General features: G+C 36.7%; 1 protein-coding gene across 1 annotated transcript; it reads right to left on the reverse strand.

Annotated features, from left to right (window-relative positions):
• Window positions 1-21,046: 21,046 nt before the first annotated feature.
• LOC102890717 (immunoglobulin-binding protein 1) lies at window positions 21,047-22,081 on the reverse strand. The gene has a single exon (XM_025043735.1). It carries the CDS (start codon window positions 22,067-22,069, stop codon window positions 21,047-21,049), a length of 1,023 nt encoding a protein of 340 aa, XP_024899503.1. The 5' UTR covers window positions 22,070-22,081.
• Between the last annotated feature and the right edge of the window lie 2,252 nt (window positions 22,082-24,333).

The following is a 24,333-nucleotide window of genomic DNA, read 5'->3' on the forward strand; positions in this document are numbered from 1 at the left end:
ACCACAGTCCTATACAATAGATATAAAGTTAAGCTCAAAGTGATTTTGAAAGTTGCCTAAATTTCAAAGCTAATAGCAGAATCCAATCCTCACTAGTGATTACATCATCAAGCAAACATTTGTTGAGTACCTAATGAAGAGGTGCCATATGCTATGCCAGTTGTTTAAGTAAGTAATGTATCGTTTCTGTTCTCCAGAACCTGACAGTAAATTATAATAGACTTATTTGACAATATGTGGGAATCTGGCCTCAGAGTGACTTGGCAGGGCTAACAATCTGGAGACATTCATGCAACACAAAACAGTCTCTTAGTTTCATAATCAGATTAGGAGCTAGAGTTCATTCTAGGTTGGCCAGAATGGCTCTCAACTCTTTAGACTGTTGATGGAAGTTATTTTACTAAGGTTTCCCTCAAATTGGAGGGATTTTCCTGAGGTGAATGCTTCCCCCTTATAGCGAGGTCAGTCTTGAAGAGAATTAACACAGATGTCAACAAGATGGTGGGGTAAGAGGTCCCAATGCTAGTCTCTCTCATGAAAACAACAAAATCAATCAATAAACAACTCCAAGCTGAAGAAAATAGCTCTGTGGAAGTTCTGGACTACAGCAAAGAAGGAGCAGAAATCTTGCTAAGCTCAAAAACTGAGGATGGCCACATAAAAAGAATATGAAACATTTTATCTGCATATCCTAGTTCTTAGTCCAGAGCAGCTCGCCACCAAGAGGGAGCTCTTCAGAGAAATTTTATCCCATAGGGGAAAGGAGAATGGAACCCCAGCAAGCCTCATCACTACTGTGGTCATTTGTAGCCTTTGCTCCTGAGGGTCCAGATAGTCTTTACCAACACTGAACCCAGCAGAGCAAGACCCCACCACTGTGTCTCCTCCCTGGCACTGGAGCTGTAGCCCAGGGAAATGAGCAGGCAGTTCACAAATAAACAGTAAAACGGGATAGAAGTAGAGCTGAGAATAACACTAAGAGATGGCTCTTCTCTTGAAAAAGAAGTTTCAGTGGAGATCTAGTAGATTCCCTTTGGGGAACCTGTTTCTATCATGCAGCATGGAATTTCATTCTAAAGATATTTACTGAGCAACTACTATGTGCTTGTTGTGAATCCTCAGTGCTGTATAGTGTGATTTGCAAGCATGAGATGGAAGTTTAGGCATTTCTGCACTAAGTTGTGCAGTTTCCAAAATGAGCATTAAACTTATTAATACAATCCAAAGATGAAAACTTTCAAGTATTGAAGAGCTTTAATCAAGCCTTCAATATCCATTCAACAATTACCTTTTTAACCTCAAGCTCTGAGTGCTCATCTGGAGTTCAATAGAAAGCAAATTGTTTTCTTCCTACCTCTGAAGCAAAAAAGAGAAAAGTTTTGCAATTTAAACTCTGATGACAATTTAGTTGTTGGCACAAGTGAGATGATAGATTCCTCCTCTACCACTGTTCTATTGCTGGAAGAATATAGCTTAACACCCACAACTTGCAGGAAGAAGACAGGGTACTATGCAGGCCAATTTCATACACCCCCAACTCTGAACACATATTTCATCCCTAGCATTGTCCATTTTGCTTGGTGCTAAGACTACTGAGATGAATATGACACATCCTCCTGCCTTTTAAAGGCTGGACAAAATCCAAAGATAATAAACATGTAGTACCTGCAAACATCGGTCTAAAATTATGAATCCATCCCCATTTCTTTTCTATACTGAGAGAATTTTCTCATTAGCATTTAAGTAGTATTGTGACAAAAGATTCTTTATTCTCACTTTTTGATACCTCCTTCCGTCTCCACAGCCAGGACTGTTGATGTATTTTAAATTCTCATTTCCTTGAACAAGCTGACAATGCAATGGTTGTAATAAGCCCCAGAGCAGTCCTAGCTTACCTTGAGACCCAACTCCATAAATATGTGTTTCCTAAGGCACCTCAGTTTATGCATGCTTTCTGAATACGTGCAGATCCCTACCCCTTTGTCAGTTTCTAGACACAGTTAGTTTAGCCTCAAGGTAGTCTTATATGACTGTTTCATTGCAGTGAGGTGTGTGGACAACATAAGTTGGAAGGATGGGTCTATTGCCTAGTTAGTAGAGTTCTTTATGGGAGAAATGTGACCCAGCATTGATCAGAACTAGATCATGAAAACTCTTTCATCCCACTAGCATCCTTTAGTGACACTGTGATGTGCTATCAGCTGCCCCCACTTAAGGATTCAGGCATGCACCACACAGTTGCTCAGAGTGCTGGCAACTGTATTAGTTTCCCAAGACTGCTGTAACAAAGTATCACAAACTGGGTGGCCTAAACAACAGAATGTATTGTCTCAGAGTTCTGGAGGCCAGACATTCTAAATCAAGCCGTTGGCAGGCTTGATTCCTTCTGAGGGATATGTGGGAGAATTTGGTCCGTACCTTTTTCCTAGCTTCTGGCAGCCTCAAGCATTCCTTGGCTCGTAGATGGCATCTCACTGTGTCTTCACAGTCTCCCCTGTACATGTATCTATTTCTGTATCTCAATTTTTCTCTTTCTATAAGGACACAGTCATATTGAATTTGGGCCTACTTTAATGATCTCATCTTAACTTGATCATTTTGATCATCTGCCAAGACCTTATTTCCAAATAAGGTCACATTCACAAGTATCAGGGATTAGGACCACAACATCTTTTGGAGGGACAAAATTCAACTCATAACAGAAACAGAACTCACAGCTAAAACCCCCTTTGAAGTTGTCCTCAACCGAAGAGAGCCACCTCTCTCTAGTCATGTCCCCTTCCCTGTATCAACCCACATCCTCTGACTGATCAATGAAGGAAGTATAAAGGCCTGGACCTCTGACCCAATTCGAGATAACTCTGCAGGTTTATCTCAGTTCCAAAACTCCCCATAGTGTTGGCAAAGATCTCTTCCTGGCCCTTCTTCATTCACTTCTCATACAGCTGTTGAACTAGAAAACACCACAATAAACTTCCTATATGCAAATAGCCAATTCAGAGTCTGCTTCCCAGGTCATATTACTTGTAGCAGTGCTTCTCTGCTTGCCCTGTGCCAGATGCTGGGGAATCAAAGGCAGCAAAACACATCCTGGCCATCCAAGACTTTCCTCAATATTAGAAAATATAAGGATAGAAAGAAAAGCTTACCTCAATTATGACTTTCCTTTGGAATCTTCACTGGCTATTTTGTGACTTGCCTCCATTACCTGCTCCTCCCTCAAATCTCAACCAATGATCATACTCTTTTTCGTTTCCTAGAAGGAAAAAATAAAGAGATTGTTGCTTATTGAGTAGGATTGTGAGCTAGGCATTTTGCATATATAATCACATTTAATTCTTGCAATAACACTATTGCTTTTACATTACAAATGGAGAAACTGAGATTCTAAGATGACCAATAGAATCCTAGTCATCTGGCTTGCAGCAGATCCAGCAAGGAAGGAAATTAAGGGCCTTCTGATTTCAGAGCCTCTTTCTATCACACCAGTGGTTCCCAGACTTATATTACACAGCTAACAAATTAAAAACAAAGAAAATTTGGCAAACAGAATTAGAGACAGCAATTTCAAATATTTCCAAAAACATTAAAAAGTAAAAATTTCAGCCTACTGCTACCACCTTTTTATAACAAAAGGGACATTTCAACAGAAAATTTGGCAAAGATTGATTCTCAAAATAGGGGATCAGAACTTAGAATTGAATGGATTTAGCTTAATGGAAAATATGCCCATTTGCCCTTTATTTTTTTCATTTTTCTACAGATTTGTGAAAATTTGTCAAGGACTGGTACAAATCTTGCCTGGGGGAGGAAGCTTGGAAATTAGCTCTAATAGATTTGGATTTTATTTATACTAAAGTATAAATGACCTCTTAGGTTATTTAGCAAAATATTTTGAGTGTTTCAGAAGATGTATCTATGCTAGCTTTGATGTGACCAAACATCACTAAGGACTATATGGAAATGTTACACTTGAAGAATGTTACATTTGAAGAAATAAAGTGAAAGCAAAAGGAAATCATATTTTATACTTGGCTATTTTTCCCCAGGTCTCAGATCTTTGTCCTACCTCAAGAGATGGCAAGAGTCCAGTTTCCAATCTGAAGATTGTGCTTCAGCCCTATCTATTTACATTTGAATGTTGAAGTTATACTCAACAATTTGTATTCTGCCATCAGTTACCTCTAGCAGGGAACAATAGTTAAAACTCACATGTTAATAACTGAAAGCTTATACAATGCCAGCTCAGGTTTTGAAATATTTGCATTTTGTAATGCTTGCCGAACATGCTTTTTAATTACTTGGAGAAGTACAATGAACTAATATATTCAGTAGTGGCAACAAGCACATCTTGTGCAGAAACATTGGCTTACATTTACAAGCATTCTTCAGCCCACCAGCGCAACACATATGCCTCAGGGGCGAAAACCCTGTGTCTGAGGTTTTAGCAGTGCAGCGAGCACACTGCAGCATTACACGGGATGAGGTTCTAATTCCCCAAGTATTACAGATTTAGAACTGACGTGAGTATTTTGTTTGAAGAACAGAAGTATTTTAAGAAGGCTGAGTGCAATTTTGAAGTGGCAATCATTCCTTACAGGCAGCTTGTCATAGTCGAAAGAATGAAGCCATGGGAGTTCGTCAGAGCTAAGTTAGAATCCCAGCTCTACTACTTATTCAGCTGGGTGACTCCAAATTCATCCTGGTTCCTCTTTGTAAAAGTGGGGATAATAATGATACCTCTCCACAAGCTTGCTGTAAAAATTGAATGGAAGATCGCACCCAGTACATAATAGTTGTTTTTATTACTTTACCTGTCGAATAGAAGTATCATGAATCTCAAAGTGCTGTGAGAATACAAATAATAATAAAGAACATTTAGTGAGGAGTTACTATGTGCTCAGTGCTTTACATGTATTATTCACATTGAATTCTCACAACTGTGGACCCTGAGAAGATAGATTAATTAGATGTGATCCTCAAGAAAGAGTTTTCCTTCTGAGATGGGCTCCCCATGGTCAAACAAAGGCTCAAATTTTATAAATAATGAGAGTCTAGCAGTCATCTGCTGGCAGGGCCTTCTCATGTATTCTGTATACTGGGAAGACTCTTTGACTGAACTCTTGGCTTCCCACACTATGCCCGGCTCATTTGTGCCATCTGAATCAACTATTATAAAGGAGCTCCCGATTTCATCTTCGACCAATTTAAAGGAGCTCCTGATTTCGTCTTTTGACCAATGGACTGAGACCTGCTCTGTTCCATCTGAACGGCTCCATAAAAACCAATCAGAACATGTAATACCATCCTATCAGAACTGTGAGACTGAGACCAAGCAGTGAATAAATGACAGATAGTACCCACATTTGTAGCATTTAAATGTATTGTTGGAACTAAACAAATGGTATGTAGTTGATCTCTTTAAATAATGACTTGAAATGCCCATCTCATCTCCTTGCACTTATTTACATCTCTGACAAATTATTCCGAATGGCCTCAAAGTGAAAGTACACACTGTACCCTTTTAGTTGCCCTCTCCCAGAATAACTTCTTTAATTCCATTAAATGCACCGAACCATTATGGAGCTTTTGCAAAGTGCAAAGACTGTTGTTCTAGGCACTGCAGGCATATAAATGTTTTTGAGATACAGGTTCAGTCCTGTCATAACAAGCCATAATCACAGCTATTTAACAAACAGGTTAGATTGTGATAAGCATTATAAAAGAAGTATTTACAAAATTTTATGAACTCAAAGAAAAAAGTCATTTATTCTACTTGAGAGGACAGGGAAATCTACAGAGTGGAAGAGGGGCATTTGAGTGAGCCTCAGAGACAGCTCATTCTAAGTCATGACTGACCAATATCATTACTTTGCGCTAAGTAGTGTCACTCTCCTCTGAAATGCAAACATTTCTTCCTGAAAGAGGAAGATATTACAACTCTTACACATTCATTTTTTTTTTTTAGATCATTTTTAGGTGTGTCTGGCCAGCTCTGGGAATGTCAGAACACTGTGCCCTCAGAGAAGAGGTTCGATAGGACTCAAAGAAACAGGAAACGGGTAATAGGCACAGTAGATAACCTTTAAATTCTTTAGTTGAATAGTGCAGGACTACTAACGTGGAGCAGTTGGCTAGTTTCTTTATCAACAGGAGCTCTCTTCCCAAAGTAATGGGCTGAAATATCAGAAGCAGGAGTACACTTTAGATGCATGACAGGACATTTTAAAAGCATGTAAGTTTTTAGTTCATCATTTTACAGGAGTTTAACTGGAGCCTTTTGATATCTGCACAGGGTGCAACAGACAGAGGCAGTGATTTGTTTGGGGTCTTCTCAGTTCTCCTTAGTGTCTTAGTGCATAAAGACTGTGTCTAGGAAATTCACTTCAATTCTAGAGGGCAGCCAACATATCCAGAGGAAGGAAGACAGCTTTTTATTTAAAATCTTCCTGACGCTATAATGATGTCATAGAAAATATATGAGTTTGAAAGCTAAATAGATGCGCGAGTCTGTTTCCTATAGCTAAACTTCACAAATTCCTATCTCTATGACTCCTTGCAAGTTAACTTGTCCAAGCTCCAGTGTCTCATCCATAAAATGGGGATTAAATATTATCTACCTAATCAGGCTGATGTAAAAGAACATGCAACACTAGAATATAAGTTACCTGGGGGCAGGGATTTTTCTTTTCAGTGATGCATCTCCTGTGCCTAGAACATTGCCTAGCATTTATTGAATGAATTAATTAACAATAATACTCACTCAAAGCCTACTTGTGCTATTGCTCTGGTAACTGGAATCCTATAGATAAATAATAAATGAGATGATATCTATAAAGTTTTAGGTATGCTAAATAAATGTCGTTTCTCTATGATATCTTAAACAAGAACAGTGGATAAGGGGAGAAAGAATCAATCCAAGCATTACTAACTGGCTCTAAACTCTCACTGATGTTCTTAATTGATCTGGGAAAGATTCACTCACCATTTGATTTCACCAGCTGTTGTCCCTTTATCAATGGCCCCAAATCCTTAGATATTCCTGATTCAAGTCTTGCCAGGCTTGCAAATCAAAGTGAGCCTTACCTAAAGCAAATGCTAAATGTCTTTCCATTAAAAGACTCACCCAGAAATAGCACCAATTTTCTGCCAAAGCATATTTTGAACAGACATATACTTAAGCTCCTCAGGTGTCTTTAAAGTCTCCAGTGTCCATAAAGGCATTTAGCAATGTTCTGCCCACAATAAGTGCTTAGTGAGTGGAGCGTTGATTAGGTGAGAGAGAGAAGACAAGGAGGAGCAGGAGCAAAATATGGAAAAGGAAAAGGAGAGGAGGAGGAGGAGGAGGAGGAGGAGAAAGGGGGAGAGTTATCTAGTCACCTGTGAGCAGCACCTCCTTCCTTCACTTGATTCCAATACGTTATTGTGCACCTGTTGTTTATTATCAAAGTGACTGGGACATAGTAAGCCTCAATACATCTTAGATAGCCAGGGTAGGAGAAGCAGAAGTGGTGACAGCAGTAGCACTAGGAGGAGGAGGAGGAGGAGGAGGAGGAGGAGGAGGCGGCGGCGGCGGCGGCGGCGGCGGCGGGGGAAATAATGAAGAAGGAAAGGCAGAGAGGATATTATCCCTTGCTCTAAGCCTATCTGTTCTATTTAAGCACTCAAGGCAGTAGCTCTTAAATATCAGTACACAGAAGAATCACTCAGGGAACTTGTTGATAATGCAGATTCCTGTCCCCACTCCCAAATACTCTAATTCACTTGAGTTCTAACAAGATGCATTTTAACAAATCGCCTGTCATTTCTGATGCAGGTAGCCTTAGGATGCTCTTTGAGAAACATTGCCCTAGGGAGGCATGATAAAGACTGCCACAAGGAAAGTAAGCAGTTCAAACAGATCAAAGGCTGAATTCAGAAACCTCAAGAATAAGGGAGTAACTATTTTTTTTGAAATCTTACCACTGAGAACAGTTAAAACGTTGCTATTATTACCATGCTACACTCTTGCTAAATAAATATGACAAATAGCTCCCCACAGCTAGTAAGATAATTTTAGCAAGGTACCATAATTTGGTTTTCACTTACTTTCCCAACTTGATCTCCTTTCCTCATGAATTTATCCTTCATTTTAAGCAAAAGGATCTATGTATTATCCCAAGTATACTATATCATATCTACCTCTATGGTGGAATTTTTTCAAAAGTATCAAATCATATCCACAACTTGGAGTAACCTACATCTCAGGACTGATGGCACCTCAGACTTCTGGACAACTCCTGCAAGTCTGTTTTTTAAGCCCTCCAAAGCTTGGTGTCCCTAGGCCTCCAAGCCAGACTCTCAAGATTTCCTGGCAAGTCTGCATTTCCAAAAAACCTTCAAATAAATTCTCTTTTGCCTAAGTTATCTAGAGCAATATTATTAATTTGAATCAAAGAATACTAACTCATATACATTCTTCTCTTTAAACTTTACCTTTCCTAGCTTTCACTGGGCACTTTACGTATACTGCTTTATCCCATTAATTTTTATATATCTCTGAATTTTTCCAAAACTAAATGCAAGCTTCTTTAAACAGAAACTGCATCTTATAATTCTTTATGTGCCCCCTCTAAAGGCCTAGATAGTGTCTTGAATAAAACATCTGTGCTTTGGTTGAGTAATTGACTACCCCCCGGAGGTTCAAAGTCACCTTTCTGACCTCAGCATAAAGTGTTCCTAACATCCTGACATCAAACTAGTTCTGGAATTTTCCAAAACATTAGTAATCTTGCCAAACCAGTCTAAACTGTGATGGACAGGAAGCATTCCTGTTTGTAAAGTTTCCCTGGTGCTGCTCTTTAATAAAGATTGCAGTGCTACAAACATCTACTTAAAAATAAAAACAAAATTCCTCTAGGGTACCTTGATTTCTGATCTTCATCAAGAAATGTTTTGGACTCCAACACTCATCATAGAATTAGGAAGTCCTACACTGTCATTACAGAATGCAAACCTACTTTTTTTCCCTCTGTTTAGAAGGTAAAGGATGGACATTGAGTTACACTCCTTCCCAGCAGCTTACTCTGTTCAGTTCCTTGCCTCTTTCTTTCTAATTATCCAAAATATGTACCCTTCTTACCAAGGTTGCTTTTCATGAATGAAAGAACATTGTTAAATACAATGAATTTATACTGTGGATGTTGTCATTCTAATTTCCACATGGAAAACACACACAAAAAAACATACTGCATAACTAAAATACTGTTAATTTGTCCTTTGCAATAATTTCATATACTACTTAAACAGAAATTTAATATATATTTTAAAAGTATGTATTCATTAAAATAAACTGATATCTGAGAAGAAAATGGTAAAAGATTTTGAATACAAGCAATTGTTTTGGGATCCTGTCCATATAGCTAAAAGCTTATGATCTTTCTTTGCAGAGACTCAGGGACACATCAATCAGGTATACACAGATCATTATTGTATTATGTCTTAGACAACACTATCAAATATTTTTAGTATTTTTCATTGTAAGAATAAACTTCTTCCTCCCACTTCTAGTCACTCTACCCTTTAGTCTCTGGGAACTGGAAAAAATAGAATACATGCAAACACTGATGACCTTCAAGATTGGACTTAATTTTTTCACAAGAAAAATTGTGCTCAAGCCTGAAGCAATCTCAGGGATATTTTCTACTTTCAGGTGACATTTCTTCCATGATAACCTAAGAGAATTCAGCCTGAGGTTACATTAAGAATAAACAAATTATCTTCTAAAGATCTTAATGCTAAAACTCAGACAGTGAGTGACACAATTTAGACTTCATATGAAGTCTGTCTTCATCAAGAATTCCTTAGACAACCAAGTACTACATTTAGAGCTCTTATTCTCTCCAATACAATTGAAAGTGTCACATGTATAAGAAAGCCAAAGTTTTTTTTTTAAACCTAAGAAAACAATGTAACAATGTCTTCCCTTCGAATACTTCAGTCGAATCCTTCACTGCTTATTACTATTATTATTGATAATAAGCATTTATGTGCCACTAAAATATTCACAGGACTCCTTACAGTAATTCTATCTATAAGCTGCTCCTCAACCCCTGCATGAGGTAAATCACTTATATTCTGATTTTATTAACAGTAAAACAAAGACCTTAATCAGTAAAATGCCCTTTTTGAAATTATTTTACTTAACAGAAATCAGAATTCATAATTTTTTAAATCACACATCAACATTCTGAAACGTGGAGATGAAATCTCAAAACTATTTCACTAATTATAGAGATAATAATTTCTCCGCGGATTTTCTCAAAAGTAGTCCCATGAGTCTACACTTTTATTTTCTTTGTAATTTTATCAAAAGAAACAAGTATTAACCTTGTACCCATACTTAATTTAACCTTCTCCAAGCAACTACCAGAAGCTTCCTTTGAAATTATAGTTCTAGTTCTAGGAATTATGACATCTGAAGTCATGTATGACATAAACCTTGTTTTACTGATAACAAGGGAGCATTCTAGCTAAGAAACTAACTATCCTGCCCACCATGTATCACCACAGTACAGCCGCCAGCCATGAATATTTCTCTGGCAGGTCAGTAATGCATCAGCACAATTTTCAAAGTGGAATATTTATGAATGGCATATTCCTAATGAAGCCCCCAATGCTAAGAGCAGAACTACTGGGTTATTTTTCCTCCTTTTAAGTGTCAGCTCATAGTTCCTTTAAATACAAATAGCTGAAAGGGAGAGAGAAAAAAATAAAAGCAGCAGCTTTGTTTTGGATATCTCTTGCAATGATGGTGAGCATCCTCCTCCAACAAGAGGTAATGTATTAGCATCTAACACAGTGTATGGCTTACAAACAGTGCTAAATAATTGATAGATAATTAAAATAAAGATGAAAAAGTCAATGAACCCCCTCCCCCAACACACACATACACAAACACACTGATTAGCATTTGCTTGATGTAAGTGAGATAGTCCTTTATTCTTCTTGCCTTATAAGTGGTTATTTCCAGTAGAATGACAGAAAGGCTACTGTACCAAATTGATGTATTTTTAGACAACCTATTTCTGTTGTCTCTAATTTACCTGTCTGTTTCAAATAATGTAAGCAATGTATCAAGCATATTTAAAAAAAAGAAAAAATAGTTTATTATTTGGAGTTAAAAACAAAGAGAGGAGTTGTACCAGCTCCATGGACCTCAAATTTTTGGTCTTATTCCCAGCGTTGAAGATCAGGGCTACCACATGGCCACACTGCTCACTGCATGACTCCAGAGGACTCTCCAAAGGTTAGCATTGGGCATGGCTCTTCCTGCTAACCCTATAAAACTTTTCCTATCAGGTATGAAGGCCTCAGGGTAGATGCGGCTTAAAGATGATGTAGCCTTGATGACTCCTAATGGACTAGGGTTCAGTCATGCTGTCTGGCTTTTCCTGTCCTGGTGACAAATGGAGATGTAGTGTTGTATCTATCTCAAGGGGTCATTTGAATGAACATAATGGCATCTGTGGATGTCAGTCCCAGGCTGAGACAGGACTTAGAGCTTCACAGAGAGTTCAGTTGCCACATCCTGCTCTACCTCCTGACTTAGTTGGTCACTCTCGCCCAAGGCTATTACCTCAGCTATCAGGGCTTTCTCCTTACTGTCTTCTTCTTGAAACCTAGAGCAAAAGATTGGGGTTGACTACTCTGTCTTACTTAACAAGAGAAATGTAGCAAGCTTAAACATTTTTCTGGCTGGGTCATGCTGACCAATATGAATACATCAGAGTTGTTTGTTGTTGTTCTATTCATTTTAAGACAAGATACACTTGCTATCTGAACCCTAAACATAGTCTTTATGACTTCTTTACTCTTTGTTTCCAAGGGAACATTGTAAGAATATTTTATAAGAAAATTCTCAATATACAGACAGATACCTAATTGCTTTTTTCATCTTCCAATTTTAAGTACTAACAAACAGAACTTTAAAAATATCTAAGAAAAAATTATATAACACTATATAGGAAAATATTTGCATATTCAATAAATAATGAACATTTTTATAAGTGCCAGGGAAATAATGATGAACGAGACAGACACATCCTCAAGGAACTAATAGTCTGTCTCTAGGATCTCAAAAGGATTAAGAGATTTTGCCAATCCAAAAGCCTTCTATAAGGAAAATCCATCCCAACCAGTGTTAATCTCATAGTAGGAGCTCAGCAGTGGTTAATTAATAATGAAGGATGATTGTTCCCTCCTGAAAATGACTCGGCACCCAGAAATGTCACTATTTAAATGTGGCCTACATTTTTCTATCTCCTTTTAACGAAGTGACGTTTTGTCTCAGCATGTGGCTGCAAGGTGCACACGGGTACCCTATTGAAATTGTAAACCACTCAGCATGCTGAGGATGTAGATGCTGACATTTATTTTCCCTTTCAGGGTGGCATTACAGTCCTTAGCAAGGAGAAACAAAGAAATCTGGATTGTACTCCAAACAGAAGCCTAAAAATCATGAGCAATTCATCATCTATCCACTACATAAATCCCAGGAATTGAAGTTACATACATAAAAACTTGGGGCCTCTGTTGGACTTCAGTGTGGAGCCTTTACAGTCTCAGGTCCCAGATGTTTCAGACTCAGGTATTTACTATAGCTTAAGATATTGCTCAATAAATTATAACCTTATATATTGGAAATTTCCAGGGCTCCAATAGGGCTATAGGAGCTGAAATTGGTTGATGTCCAGCTGTCCAGTTAAAATTATCTAGGGTGGACTCCTTTCTGTGGCCAAATACACTCTGCTTTAATAGCACTTATCTTCTCCATGTACCATTCCCCCTTGTACTACAGGACACATTTGGGGTTTATCAAATCCCATCCCATTCCCACCACCATGAATACATACATACACGTACTTTTCTCCACATAGAAAATTCTTAATTATCCTTAAATGCTAAGACCAAATATCCACTCCTCTGTCAGTGTCCTAGCAGGGGCTCTCATAGCACATTGTTAATAATTCTATTTTGAAATTTAAAACACTGTATTGTAAGTCATGCATTTACATTCAGGTTCCCCAACAAATCGATACATTCCTCAAGGATAGAGATTGAACCATATTTATCTTTTATCCACAAGGCTTCACGGTATGCTTAGAACACAGTCTTAATAAATACCGAATGAATAAAAACATGGTTGAATGGAATAAATCCACTCCTTCCTCCTCTGCTTTAAAACCCCACCACTACAATGGTCACTAGTCAGAATAACCATCCTCAAGTGAAGCCAGGTTTACTTTGGATCTAAAGTTAATCCTTAAAGAGACTTCTGAGAACTTCTGACCCTCAGTGAGGTATAAGGACATTAGCAGAAACCATTAGGATTATTTTGCATTACAGCTGAAACATATATAAATATTAATAGGTATTCCAAGAAGCTCTGGAGCTTTGGGGGAAAATATGTGGATTTCAAGAAAAAGAAATATTCTATATCTGGCACAAGCTCAAGTACCAAGAGCTGACTCTTCTTAATGAAGTGTTAACAGAGTGTCAGCACAGACTGTGGCTGATTTGCATATTCTTTCGTTAATACTGTTAAAATAGGACTGCATGAATGTTAAATCCTGTTTATGTTATAGAGCTAACACACCTATAAGATTATTTATATTTTTTTTGAGACTTTTCGTATAGAGTAGTCTAGTAAATTAAAAGAAGACTCATTTTATTACTCCGGAATGGTTACAATTCTAATTTTCAAACATAATGCATTTTTATAGCCTGGAGTTTTACAGACAACTTCTTAGTCCTGATAATTTAAGGTTTCGTGTACTAGATAAAAAGTTAATAATCACTAGGCCTAAAGTCAATAAACCCAATCGTTCACTCTTGGCTACAGAAATCTTGGAAGTAAGGCATAAGTGTCAATGACCACAATGCATTGCTATTTTTTGGAATATAGAGTAGTCGCCTTCTAAATTATGCTCAATAGCAAAATAACTTAAGTATAAATACAAATATATAAATATTTATGTTAATTTAACATACAAATATGTATGTTTATATAAAATTCATATTGTAGTATATTTAATATTGACAATATATAATATATATTAGATATTCATTGAATATATATTTAATTGTATGTAAATATTTATAACTTGAATATTTATAACATGAATATGCAATATATACATACATAAAACAATGCCCAATAAGATTCTTCTGGTGATTTCAAATTATTCACTGATGACATATACAAATTCATATCTGCATTATATTCTTCTTTGGCTAGTATTACACATTTATATTCAGCTGGAACTTCAAACTTATCAACTGAACAGCCACAAAACTACACTTATTTTTGCTTCTCCCATAGTATTATCTCTGTTCTTGTCAACGTCTACCCACTGAACCAGCAAAAGTCATCCATACTTTTTACCTTTTCTTTCTCATCCCATTAAAGTGAATTTCTAAAGAATTCCAACTTGACCTTCTAAATGTTTCCTGGAAGATATTCCTTTGTCCTATTCCTACAACTACTTCCCTGGTTTAAACTCATTATTTCTCATCTGGACCACTCACATAACTCCTTAACTTCATTGCCTTCTCTATGGAACCCATCCTCCAACCATTCTTCACCATGGTTTATCTAAAATCCAAATACATTTCCTTGGTTTAAAACCCTTCAATGACTCCACATTATTTATACTACAAGTTCAAGCTCCTGAACATAACAAAGATGTGACCCTGCTTACCTTTCAATGTCATCTTCAATAACTCCATGTCTGGCTTTTTACATTCTAAAACACCTAAGTATTTTTACTCCTTTATATAGATCATGATTTTGTTTTTCTGGGGCAGGGGGATTTTCCTAAACCTTTACTCATAATTTTTTCCTTACCTTGCCCTTCAAGATTTTGATACTAAGTTCAGCTTTCACATTCTCTATAAAGCTGTCTCTCATCTCTCAAGATGTATTAAGTTTTTCTATGAATTCTTTAATGCTTTGTACTTATATCTAGTACAAAGTATTATTATTGTGACTTTATTATTTCTTGGTTTTGTCTGTCCACTACTAGACAATGAGTTCCATGAAGGCTTGAACTGTGTTTTTTCAGTCCCCCAAAGTTAACACATTGCCTGGTGGATAGTTGAATGAACAAAAGAATGAATAAATGAATGAAGGCATTCTTGTTCACTTTAACGTCTCTTACGAAAAAATTTGTTCAATTCTTAGGAGTTATTAAAGTTCTGTGACCTAGTCTCGCTTCATTCTTTTCTGCACTATTCACTTCTTTTACCAATTCCCATAATGAAAACTTTCCCCTCCTTTTACTATTTTTAAATTAATTCCATAAATTAATGATTTCAGGAGAGTCTCTATTATCTCTAGTTCCATAGCTCTAAACACGGTGATATTTAATTTTCTACTGGATATGTCTGCACAATGCAAGAACCTAAGGCTCACTTCTCCAACACATACATGGTGAAACTGCTTACTTTAATTTTCTCTGCTTAATTATGGAAGGGAAAAGGACAAAAAACACATTCTTGGCTTCTTGATCTTCATATAACTTCCCATTTAAATACTACCTGAGAAATCTCCCCCACTGAGCAGAAATAATTACCTCTATGTTACTTTTTATATTACATTAATGTATGAGGAGTTGAAACACAATAAGGAACAGGATATAATCCTGCCTTCAAGTGGTTTATAGATTTGCAGAAAAATAAGAAACCAGACATTTCCATTATGGAAAATATTATAATTCTCACCAGAGTTACTTTTTGAGCTGGGGTTCCAAGGACAGGGAGCTGAAGTGCAGGAGACCCGCCAGCCCTCCCCAGAAGCAGGACTCCCACTACTCTAATGCTGTGTTTTACCCTGTGCCCAATACAAGGAATGCCCACCAGTGTCCTGGCAGTGATCAGCAAATATATTTTAGTTCTTCAGTCACAAAGCAAAATAATCTAGGTGCTGGTACTGCCTTAACAGGATTGCTTGTCAAGAGGGTATTTAGTTTCTTCTCCTCAAGCAAGGGAAACGAAAAAACAAATGGGACTATATGAAACTAAAAAGTTTTTGCACAGCAAAGGAAATCATCAACAAAATGAATGGGAGAAGGTATATGTCTACAATACATCTGACAAGGGGTAAATATGCAAAATTTATAAAGAACTCCTACAACTCAGTAACAACAACAACAAAACAATCCAATTTTAAAAAATGGGCAAAAGAGGAAGTACAGATGGCCAATATAAATATGAAAAGATGCTCAATGTCACTAATCATCAGAGAATTAAAACCACAATGAGATATCACTTCACACCTGTCAGATTGGCTATCATCAATAAATAAAAAAAAAACAAATATTGGTGAGGATGCGGAGAAAAAGAAACTATCATACCTTGTGGGTAGGATTGCAATTGGTACAGCCACTATGGAACACAGTTTGGAGGTTCCTCAAAAATTAAAAAGAGAACTACCTTATGACCCAGCAATTGCACTTCTGGGTATTTATCCAAAGAAAACCAAAACAATTCTTAAAGATCTATTCATTATTATGTATTATTATTCATTATTATGTATATGTACTATGTTCATGGCAGTGCTATTCATAATAGCCAAGATATGGAAGCAACCTAAGTGCCCATCAATAGATGGATAAGGAAGTTACGGTACATATATAATGGAATATTATTCAGCCATAAAAAATGAAGTCTTACCATTTGCAACCACAAGAATGGACTTAGAGAGTATTATTGGGTGAAATAAATCAGATAAATAGCATGTACTATGTTAATGGCAGCGCTATTCATAATAGCCAAGATATGGAAGCAACCTAAGTGCCCATCAATAGATGGATAAGGAAGTTACGGTACATATATAATGGAATATTATTCAGCCATAAAAAATGAAGTCTTACCATTTGCAACCACAAGAATGGACTTAGAGAGTATTATTGGGTGAAATAAATCAGATAAATAGCATATGATTTCACTTATATGCAGAAACTAAGGAACAAAAGAAAACTAAACAAAAATAGACTCACAGATACAAAGAACTGGTGATTGCCAGAGGAGAGGGGAATTGGGGGGTTGGGTGAAATAGGTGAAAGATTGAAAAAGTACAAATCAATAGTTACAAAATGGTCACAAGGATGTAGAGTACAGCAAAGGGAATATAGCCAATATTGTAATGGCTGCGTGTAGTGCCAAATGGGTGCTAGAGCAATTGGGGGTATCATTTCATAAATTTTATCAGTGTCTATAACTATTGTACTGTATACCTGAAACTAATATAAAATAATAATAAAAAATAAAATATTTTTAAATGAGAGTATTTAGTTCTTGGAATAGAATTTTAGGTGATTCATTCTTAATGACCTGTGTAGAAGAGTATCAGAGTTACCAGGCTTAGTTTCAACTTAGTGCATTACTCAGAAAAAATAGTTCCCCTCTCATGAATCATGAAAGTGGTGACAACTGAGCTATGGATCAAAAAAAAGCAAGCCAGCCTTCTTGAGTGTGTTAACTGACTAGCATTGACAGTCAACAAAACCTTGAAACTGGAGCTTAGAAACCATTAATAGGGATGAAAAACTTAGTAAACATTTATTCATTTATTCAATTGATACACACTTAGGGAGAGATCACTGTATCAGGAAATGTGCTAGGACACGGAGAGACAATCATAAGTAAGATAACTTAAACCCTCAAAGGGCTTACCATTTAGAAATTCCAGTAACCTATAATTATAATAGAATGTTTCATGTGCATAGGATATCATGAAAACATAGGACGGGCAGTTAACCCAGCCCTGAGCAATCATAGAAAGCTCCTCAGTCAAGGCAACTTCTACACTCAATCTTGAAGTAATTAGAAAAGGAATTAGGGACCCTATCTTGCATTTGCCCTTGGTTAACTCAGACTTTGGTTGCATACCACTGTGAATTCGTTTTGTACTGCAGAGGCCCGGATGATCCTCTCCTGAGATAAACGGAGAGGTGTTGTAGAGGTAGAACAGTGCTAGATGTAGTTGGTTCATGTGTGTGACGTAGTCTTGCTAAATGAACACCAGTCCCAGTAGAAGTGTTTACAGAGTACATAAAAATGTAGAAATGTTTCATTCAAGCAAACTTATTAATGAACATATGCTTCATAATGATCATAAAGTGCTTCTCTATACTTCTGAGGCACGAAAGTCTTTGTTTTACTTCTGGAAATCTGTATCTACTTGTACTTAATTAAATAAACCTGGAACAATGAAGAATAAGATTACATATGCGTAATGTTACTTATTGGTTCTCAAATGTAGAGTTGTTGGAATGGAGCTACTTCATGTTTTTCTATAGGATGGTTTTAATGTTATTTTTATTTGATTTTTTGTTGGTTTTTAATCACAGCATAAAAATCAGACATGCACATTTAAAAATACCTCATTAAACAGCTGTCATTGTTCCCAGCATAAAATCTTTTTTCTGTAACCTGTTGAGTCAATGTATTTATGAACATATTCTTTTTGTGATCAACCCTCAAATTGTTGAGACTAAATATTAACAAATTGTTTCACAGAGAATGCATATCAAAGTATTTGCTTGGGTTACCCCCAAGGAAATAGCATTGGGGTAAGAGCAAGCTCCATATTTTACTTTGAAAATTTCAGAACTTAGATTTTTTCGTAATAAAAAATACAATAAAGATAAAGGCTATAACTGCCTAATTTTAATTTTATGATGAGACCCAGAAGAATATGATATATTTCCCATGTCCGTGAAATTTTCTCTTATATAAGACAGATAATGATAAAGAAATACTACATTCAGAGTCCAGGTACAACATTGGATTGAATATTAAGCTGATGTGTTATTGCCATAATCCCCCATTACTGTGTCAGAGGTATTGCATATGGAAGCTGCAACATCATCAGTAAAAAAGAATGTTAAAAATAAGTGAGCAGATACTGCATAACCATCAGTTTCTTCTCTCAAACTTATGCCACCTGCATTGTTATACTCCATTTATGAGTCAAATATGTGAACAAGGTGGCTGTACATCCTGTTCTTCAAATCTTGAAATTATGGACTCTTAAAAGAATCATAAAAATACATGAAAATATTTACAAGAGCAACATAAATATGAAATATATTTTTTAAAAAATCAGGTCCACTCTACATGACTGAGCCAAAGTTCTTGAAAATATATTGACATCAGGATAACTAGCTGAGTATGAAAAATCTCTTCTGTGGAAACACATATCCAAAACCAGATTTTATTACATGAAACAAGATTATTGAAAATTTAATCTGAAATGGACTGAACCAGAAAGAAAGCAGAAGCAGTATGCTAAAGCAGAATCATGACTGGATTGTTTTAGCAGGTTAGGTATCCATACTACTGTAAACTACTCTGGTCCAGGGAATCAGACAATGAAAGTTCTAGTAATGCATGTGCTATTAAATGCAGTCTTAGGAAAGACACTTCACCTCTGCAATATGAAGATGAAACTCATCCTTTGTGCATTAAAAGAGACAGAACTTGAAGAATACAACCAACCAAGGATTTCTTGCAAGTGCTTGAGAAAAGTCAAAACTCTTTTGTAAGGAAAATGGGAAACTTACCTACAAATACTTCTGCTCCCCAATGCACTACTGAAATAGGTTGGCCCTCTGAGTTGGCAAAAATATAAATAAAGCTCTTAACTTTCATAACATAATGAGAACTCTGCCTCCCTCATGTCTGGTGCCTAAGCATACAACTTTCACATTAGCTGCACCATGGGTAGCTGTTAGAGAGTTCAATCATGAATTGTCTGTGAGCCTGCACCTGCCAAGGGCAGCTTAAGACATCCAATATTTGAAAAACAGTCTAATGGACATGCTAAATACATTTTCTCCTAGCTTCTCCAAGCCTGCCATATTTTAAGTTAGATCGTCAAGAAGCAATGTACTTGGACCAAATTATCTCAGTTCTCCATAGAAATGCCTTCACTGATTGATGATACAAAGTTTTGCCCTGAGCAAAACTGAGGGTCGATACAAAAACTGTCTCATCAGTATTTCTGTTGTTTTTGTAAAGCTGTAGCCAGGCAGTGTCTACTATGCTTGCAAATATCAGTTTTAAAAAGGCCTGCAGAAATTCACCTCATTTAACTCAATTCCAAGAAAAAGTTTTTTTCTGTCTGCAACTTTTGTTTATAGTGAACATTAGGTAGCTAATGAGGTTTCCTTTCAGATATTAGGAAACTCAGAGCCAAATTCATACACACCTTAAAAATTACCTCACCTTAGGTTGATGGCACTATTTTTGGTGTGTTATTTTTTAGATAGAATTTCTTCTGTTCTATTCATCAACTACCCATTTTATATGTTTAACTTAGAAGCTACTTTTTATCTTTTTTTCAAACTTTGGAGGCATATAACAGAGTAAGTATAAAAAGAACCAAAATTCACTGAATAGTTACTTTATGCAAAGTAGTTTACATACATACCCTTAGGTGTATTTTATTTTAAAGATGAGGATCAATTATGTCAAATGATACAAACCTAGTAAGAGTCAGGGCTGATATTTGAACCCACAAAGTAGTTTACATATATACCCTTAGGTGTATTTTATTTTAAAGATGAGGATCAGTTATGTCAAATGTTACAAACCTAGTAAGAGTCAGGGCTGATATTTGAACCCACATCTTTCTGGTTTTGTCCAAAGCACATGCTCCTATTTATGATTCTACTATATATCTATTAAACATTAATTTTTATTATATTTGTTTTTTTTCTGCAAGTCTCATGTAATAGAAGGGATTTTTATTATTTTTAAGGAACATTCATGAAGCCATTGATTATACACAGTCATTCTCAGTACCCTTTTCTTTCCATTTAAGAAACTGGAATACGTCGTGATGAGCATAATAATGCCAAAACAAGAACACAAAGCAAGATTAAGTATCTCTGTCTTTATGGTACAGAAGGGAAGCAGGAGCTTGGGGTGGGGAAGACTGCACAGCTTTCCTTCACAGGGAAGATGTGTGAGGCCCCTGTAGTCCCGACTTGCGGGAGGGCTAACCCATATTCTGTCGGTTACCATAGCCTTTCGGATGGATGTCCTTCCAGTCATCCCACTCCCGAGCTTGATGTAGTGTTTGCTCATCATCCTCTTCCTCCTTTGTTTCCTGATCTTCCTGTTGCTGAGCTGCTCTTTTGACCTCTAATGTTGTCTTGACTATTCCTTGATCTGATAATGCTCCAAATTTCCGATGCTGATCATACCAGTCATTCACCGTCATAGATGCCAGACTTGGATAACCGGCTCCAAATACTTTGGCTTGGGCCGCATTCCGAGTGAGAATAAAGGGCTTCATTTGAGGCCTGTCCTGACGAGATGAGTTAGAAACTGACCCCTCTGCTGAAGAGGCTTTTTCTCTCAGGACCTTTATCTCCAGGTCAATGCTCTCAATCTCTTCTAAGCTGATACCAATCCACCTTTGAAGGTGAAGGAGGTAATATTCACGAATACTCTCATCATCAGCTTGACCACTTTCCACAGCAGATTTCAGTGCAGATAACCTATGTTCCATTTCCTTCTTTTGCTTGTATCTCTCTATTTTTGCCTGTCTTTGAGAGGTTATAGCAATGAGGCTAGAATCGGTCATGGAGGAACTAGCAGTGTTATTTTCAGCTGAGTTGTTCTTGGTTTTGGGCAACTCAAATTCTGCCACATGATAGTATTGGCACTGAGATAAGTAGTTTAAAAAGTGTTCTCGAGCCCACTGCAAATGATCTAGATGCTTACTTGGGTTGACCTGTTTCATGGCAAGTGCTCCTTGAAATGCTGGTACCATCAGGTACTTCAGGTCAGTAGAAGCAATCTCTTCCAAATCTTCATTTCGGCTGAACAAGTCAAGTTGAGATAACATTTTGGCAGCCTTCTTAAGGAGGTCTAGTCCCTTCAATACCTTCTCTTGGATTATCCGGGAACTGATGGGTTCAGCTGCTACTTCTACTTCGTCTAGAAGCTGCTTGCTGGTTTCAAAGAGCTCAGGAAGCCGAGGTAGCAGTAACTCGTCTTCTTTGGCTGCTGCCATCTTAAGGGAGGGATAAACATTAATTTTTATTATAAGCTTATTTTGAACTTGATTAATTAATTACCTATTCCTCCTTGCAGTATTGTTGTGAGGGTAAAATAAAATTAAAGACATGAAAGTACTTTGAAAGAATTTTTAAATGGTATACAAATGTAAGTGTTTTATTATCTGTTATTCCATTATATTGATCCTTGTAAGATTTGAATTATTATATTAAAATCTAATGGCTGTGAGTATGTAATTCTAAATCTTGAATGTTCCATTACCCACTCTATTAGTACTCAACAATGATTTTTAATCAACTGGGAAGCTGAAAAGGGTTTTAGTAAAAGTCTCTCAAATGTGAAATACTTAACCAAAGTTCATAAACAAATGACATTCTAAATAAAACTTCAGTTCATAAAGTTTCTGTTTTGATCAAGAAATCATTCTTCCACCATACATATAACACCTTCTTGTAAGCCATATGAAACCATGCATTTGAAAATCCTACGGTGGTCCTCCGACCACAGAGATAAAGGAATAGAGAAACTATTCCTTTTTTCGTGTCCTGAGGAAGAGCCACAGACTTTATAAAATCATTAACTGTCTCTAAACACAGACAAGAACAGTCCCTTCACTCTTCATCCCAGACTGAATCCTCAGCTAATATTAAAGTACAACCTCATCATGCTTGATCTTCTTTCATTAATGTCTCTTTCTCTTGTCTCATTTCAGCTTTTTATCCCTCCAGAAAATGACTTTTGCTATTTCAACTCTTGATACTAATTATATTTTTAATTTTGTATATTAGCTTTACTTCTCCAGCTTGTCACTAAGAAAATATTTTAAAACATACTGCATTAGAAACCATGAATATTATTGTAAGCATCAACTGCAAGTATATCACGCAATGAAAACATCACTATAATAGAAAAGTGCTGCTTCACTATCAAGAAAGTAAACAACTCAGGATGTAGATTGCAGGCCTGGGTCCTATTTTAAAAAAATTAATTCCTTTAGTAGGACATTTAGTAAACTGTAGGCAAAATATTTTCTCTATATTATTTTTAAATTAATAAATTGCAATAATATCCTAGCTCAACCTCTGTCCATGCTTTACCATCACTGGTGGTTGGGGTACTTTTATTTTAATTTTATTTGTATTTTCAGAAGTCCTTGGATATTGGCCAAATCAGATATCATATGGTAAGGAACTTCATGGAAAATTCTTTGCTCTATACATTATAAATACAGATGAAATAATAATATGTGACCCTTATTAGGGTAATAAAGGCAGTTTCAGGCAGTCACTGACACTATTAGATAAATGGTAGAAAGAAAATTGGGGTTGTAGAGATGAGAAACACCATCTCTTTCTGAGAAGAGTATTTCTGATCCAAAGACCAACTAGGAGGGATCTGCTAACTGGGCAAGTTTATAGTATATCACAGCTCCTTTAATGCCAGTGCAAACACAGAAAAAGTAGCAGAAAAATAAAGAAGCATGTGTGTGTACTTGTCAGGTTCCTTTGTCAGGAAGCAGAGCCTGGGGCAGAGGTTTGGATGCAATCTGTAAGAGAAAGAAGGAAGTAGAATGGAGAAGGAAAGAGAACCAAGCAAGGACATGCTGTCAAGTCAAGTCTAGAATATGTGAGACTCTAGAACAAGAGTCAACAGAGTTTTTCTGTAAAAGGTCAGGTAGTCTTTTTTGCAACTACTAAACCTTGCTATTCCAGCATGTAAGCAGCCAGAGTCAAAACAAATGTGCCTGGTTTTGTTCCAAGAAAACTTTATTTACAAAACAGTCTGCGAGCCAGATTTTGGCCCAGAGACTATGGTTTGCTGACTACTTCTCTAGAGCATAAATCACACCACAGAGCAGCTGCCTTCTCTCCATAAGTACAGAGTTTGGTCTTTTCTACTCTGTATCAGTCATCAGGTTTGAAGCTAGGGTAGAGGTGGTACCTAGCCTCCAAGACAAGGTGGTTCCCATCAACTAGGACAGTAGTCCTCAAACTTCACTGACTCAGAATCACATGGATTTCTATAAAACACAGATTGCTAGGCTCCATCACTAGAGTGTCTGATTCAGTATTTTTGGGGTAGAGTCTGAGAATTTGTACTAGTAGCAAGTTTCCAGATAAAATTAATGCTACATTTTTGGGAACCACTCTTTTTGATCACTGAATTCAGAAGATTCTCCAGAGGAGGGGCAGCTGTGAGTCCTTTGCAGCCAACATTCACAACAGCTAGATATCTGATGTACTGGCCTGGTAAAATGCA

Source organism: Pteropus alecto, unplaced genomic scaffold (genome assembly GCF_000325575.1).
Source record: "Pteropus alecto unplaced genomic scaffold, ASM32557v1 scaffold12, whole genome shotgun sequence".
NCBI lineage: Eukaryota > Metazoa > Chordata > Mammalia > Chiroptera > Pteropodidae > Pteropus > Pteropus alecto.

Bases quoted from the DNA above. Each gene is read 5' to 3' on its own strand.
- LOC102890717 (XM_025043735.1), bottom strand. From the start codon at position 22,069: ATGGCAGCAGCCAAAGAAGACGAGTTACTGCTACCTCGGCTTCCTGAG.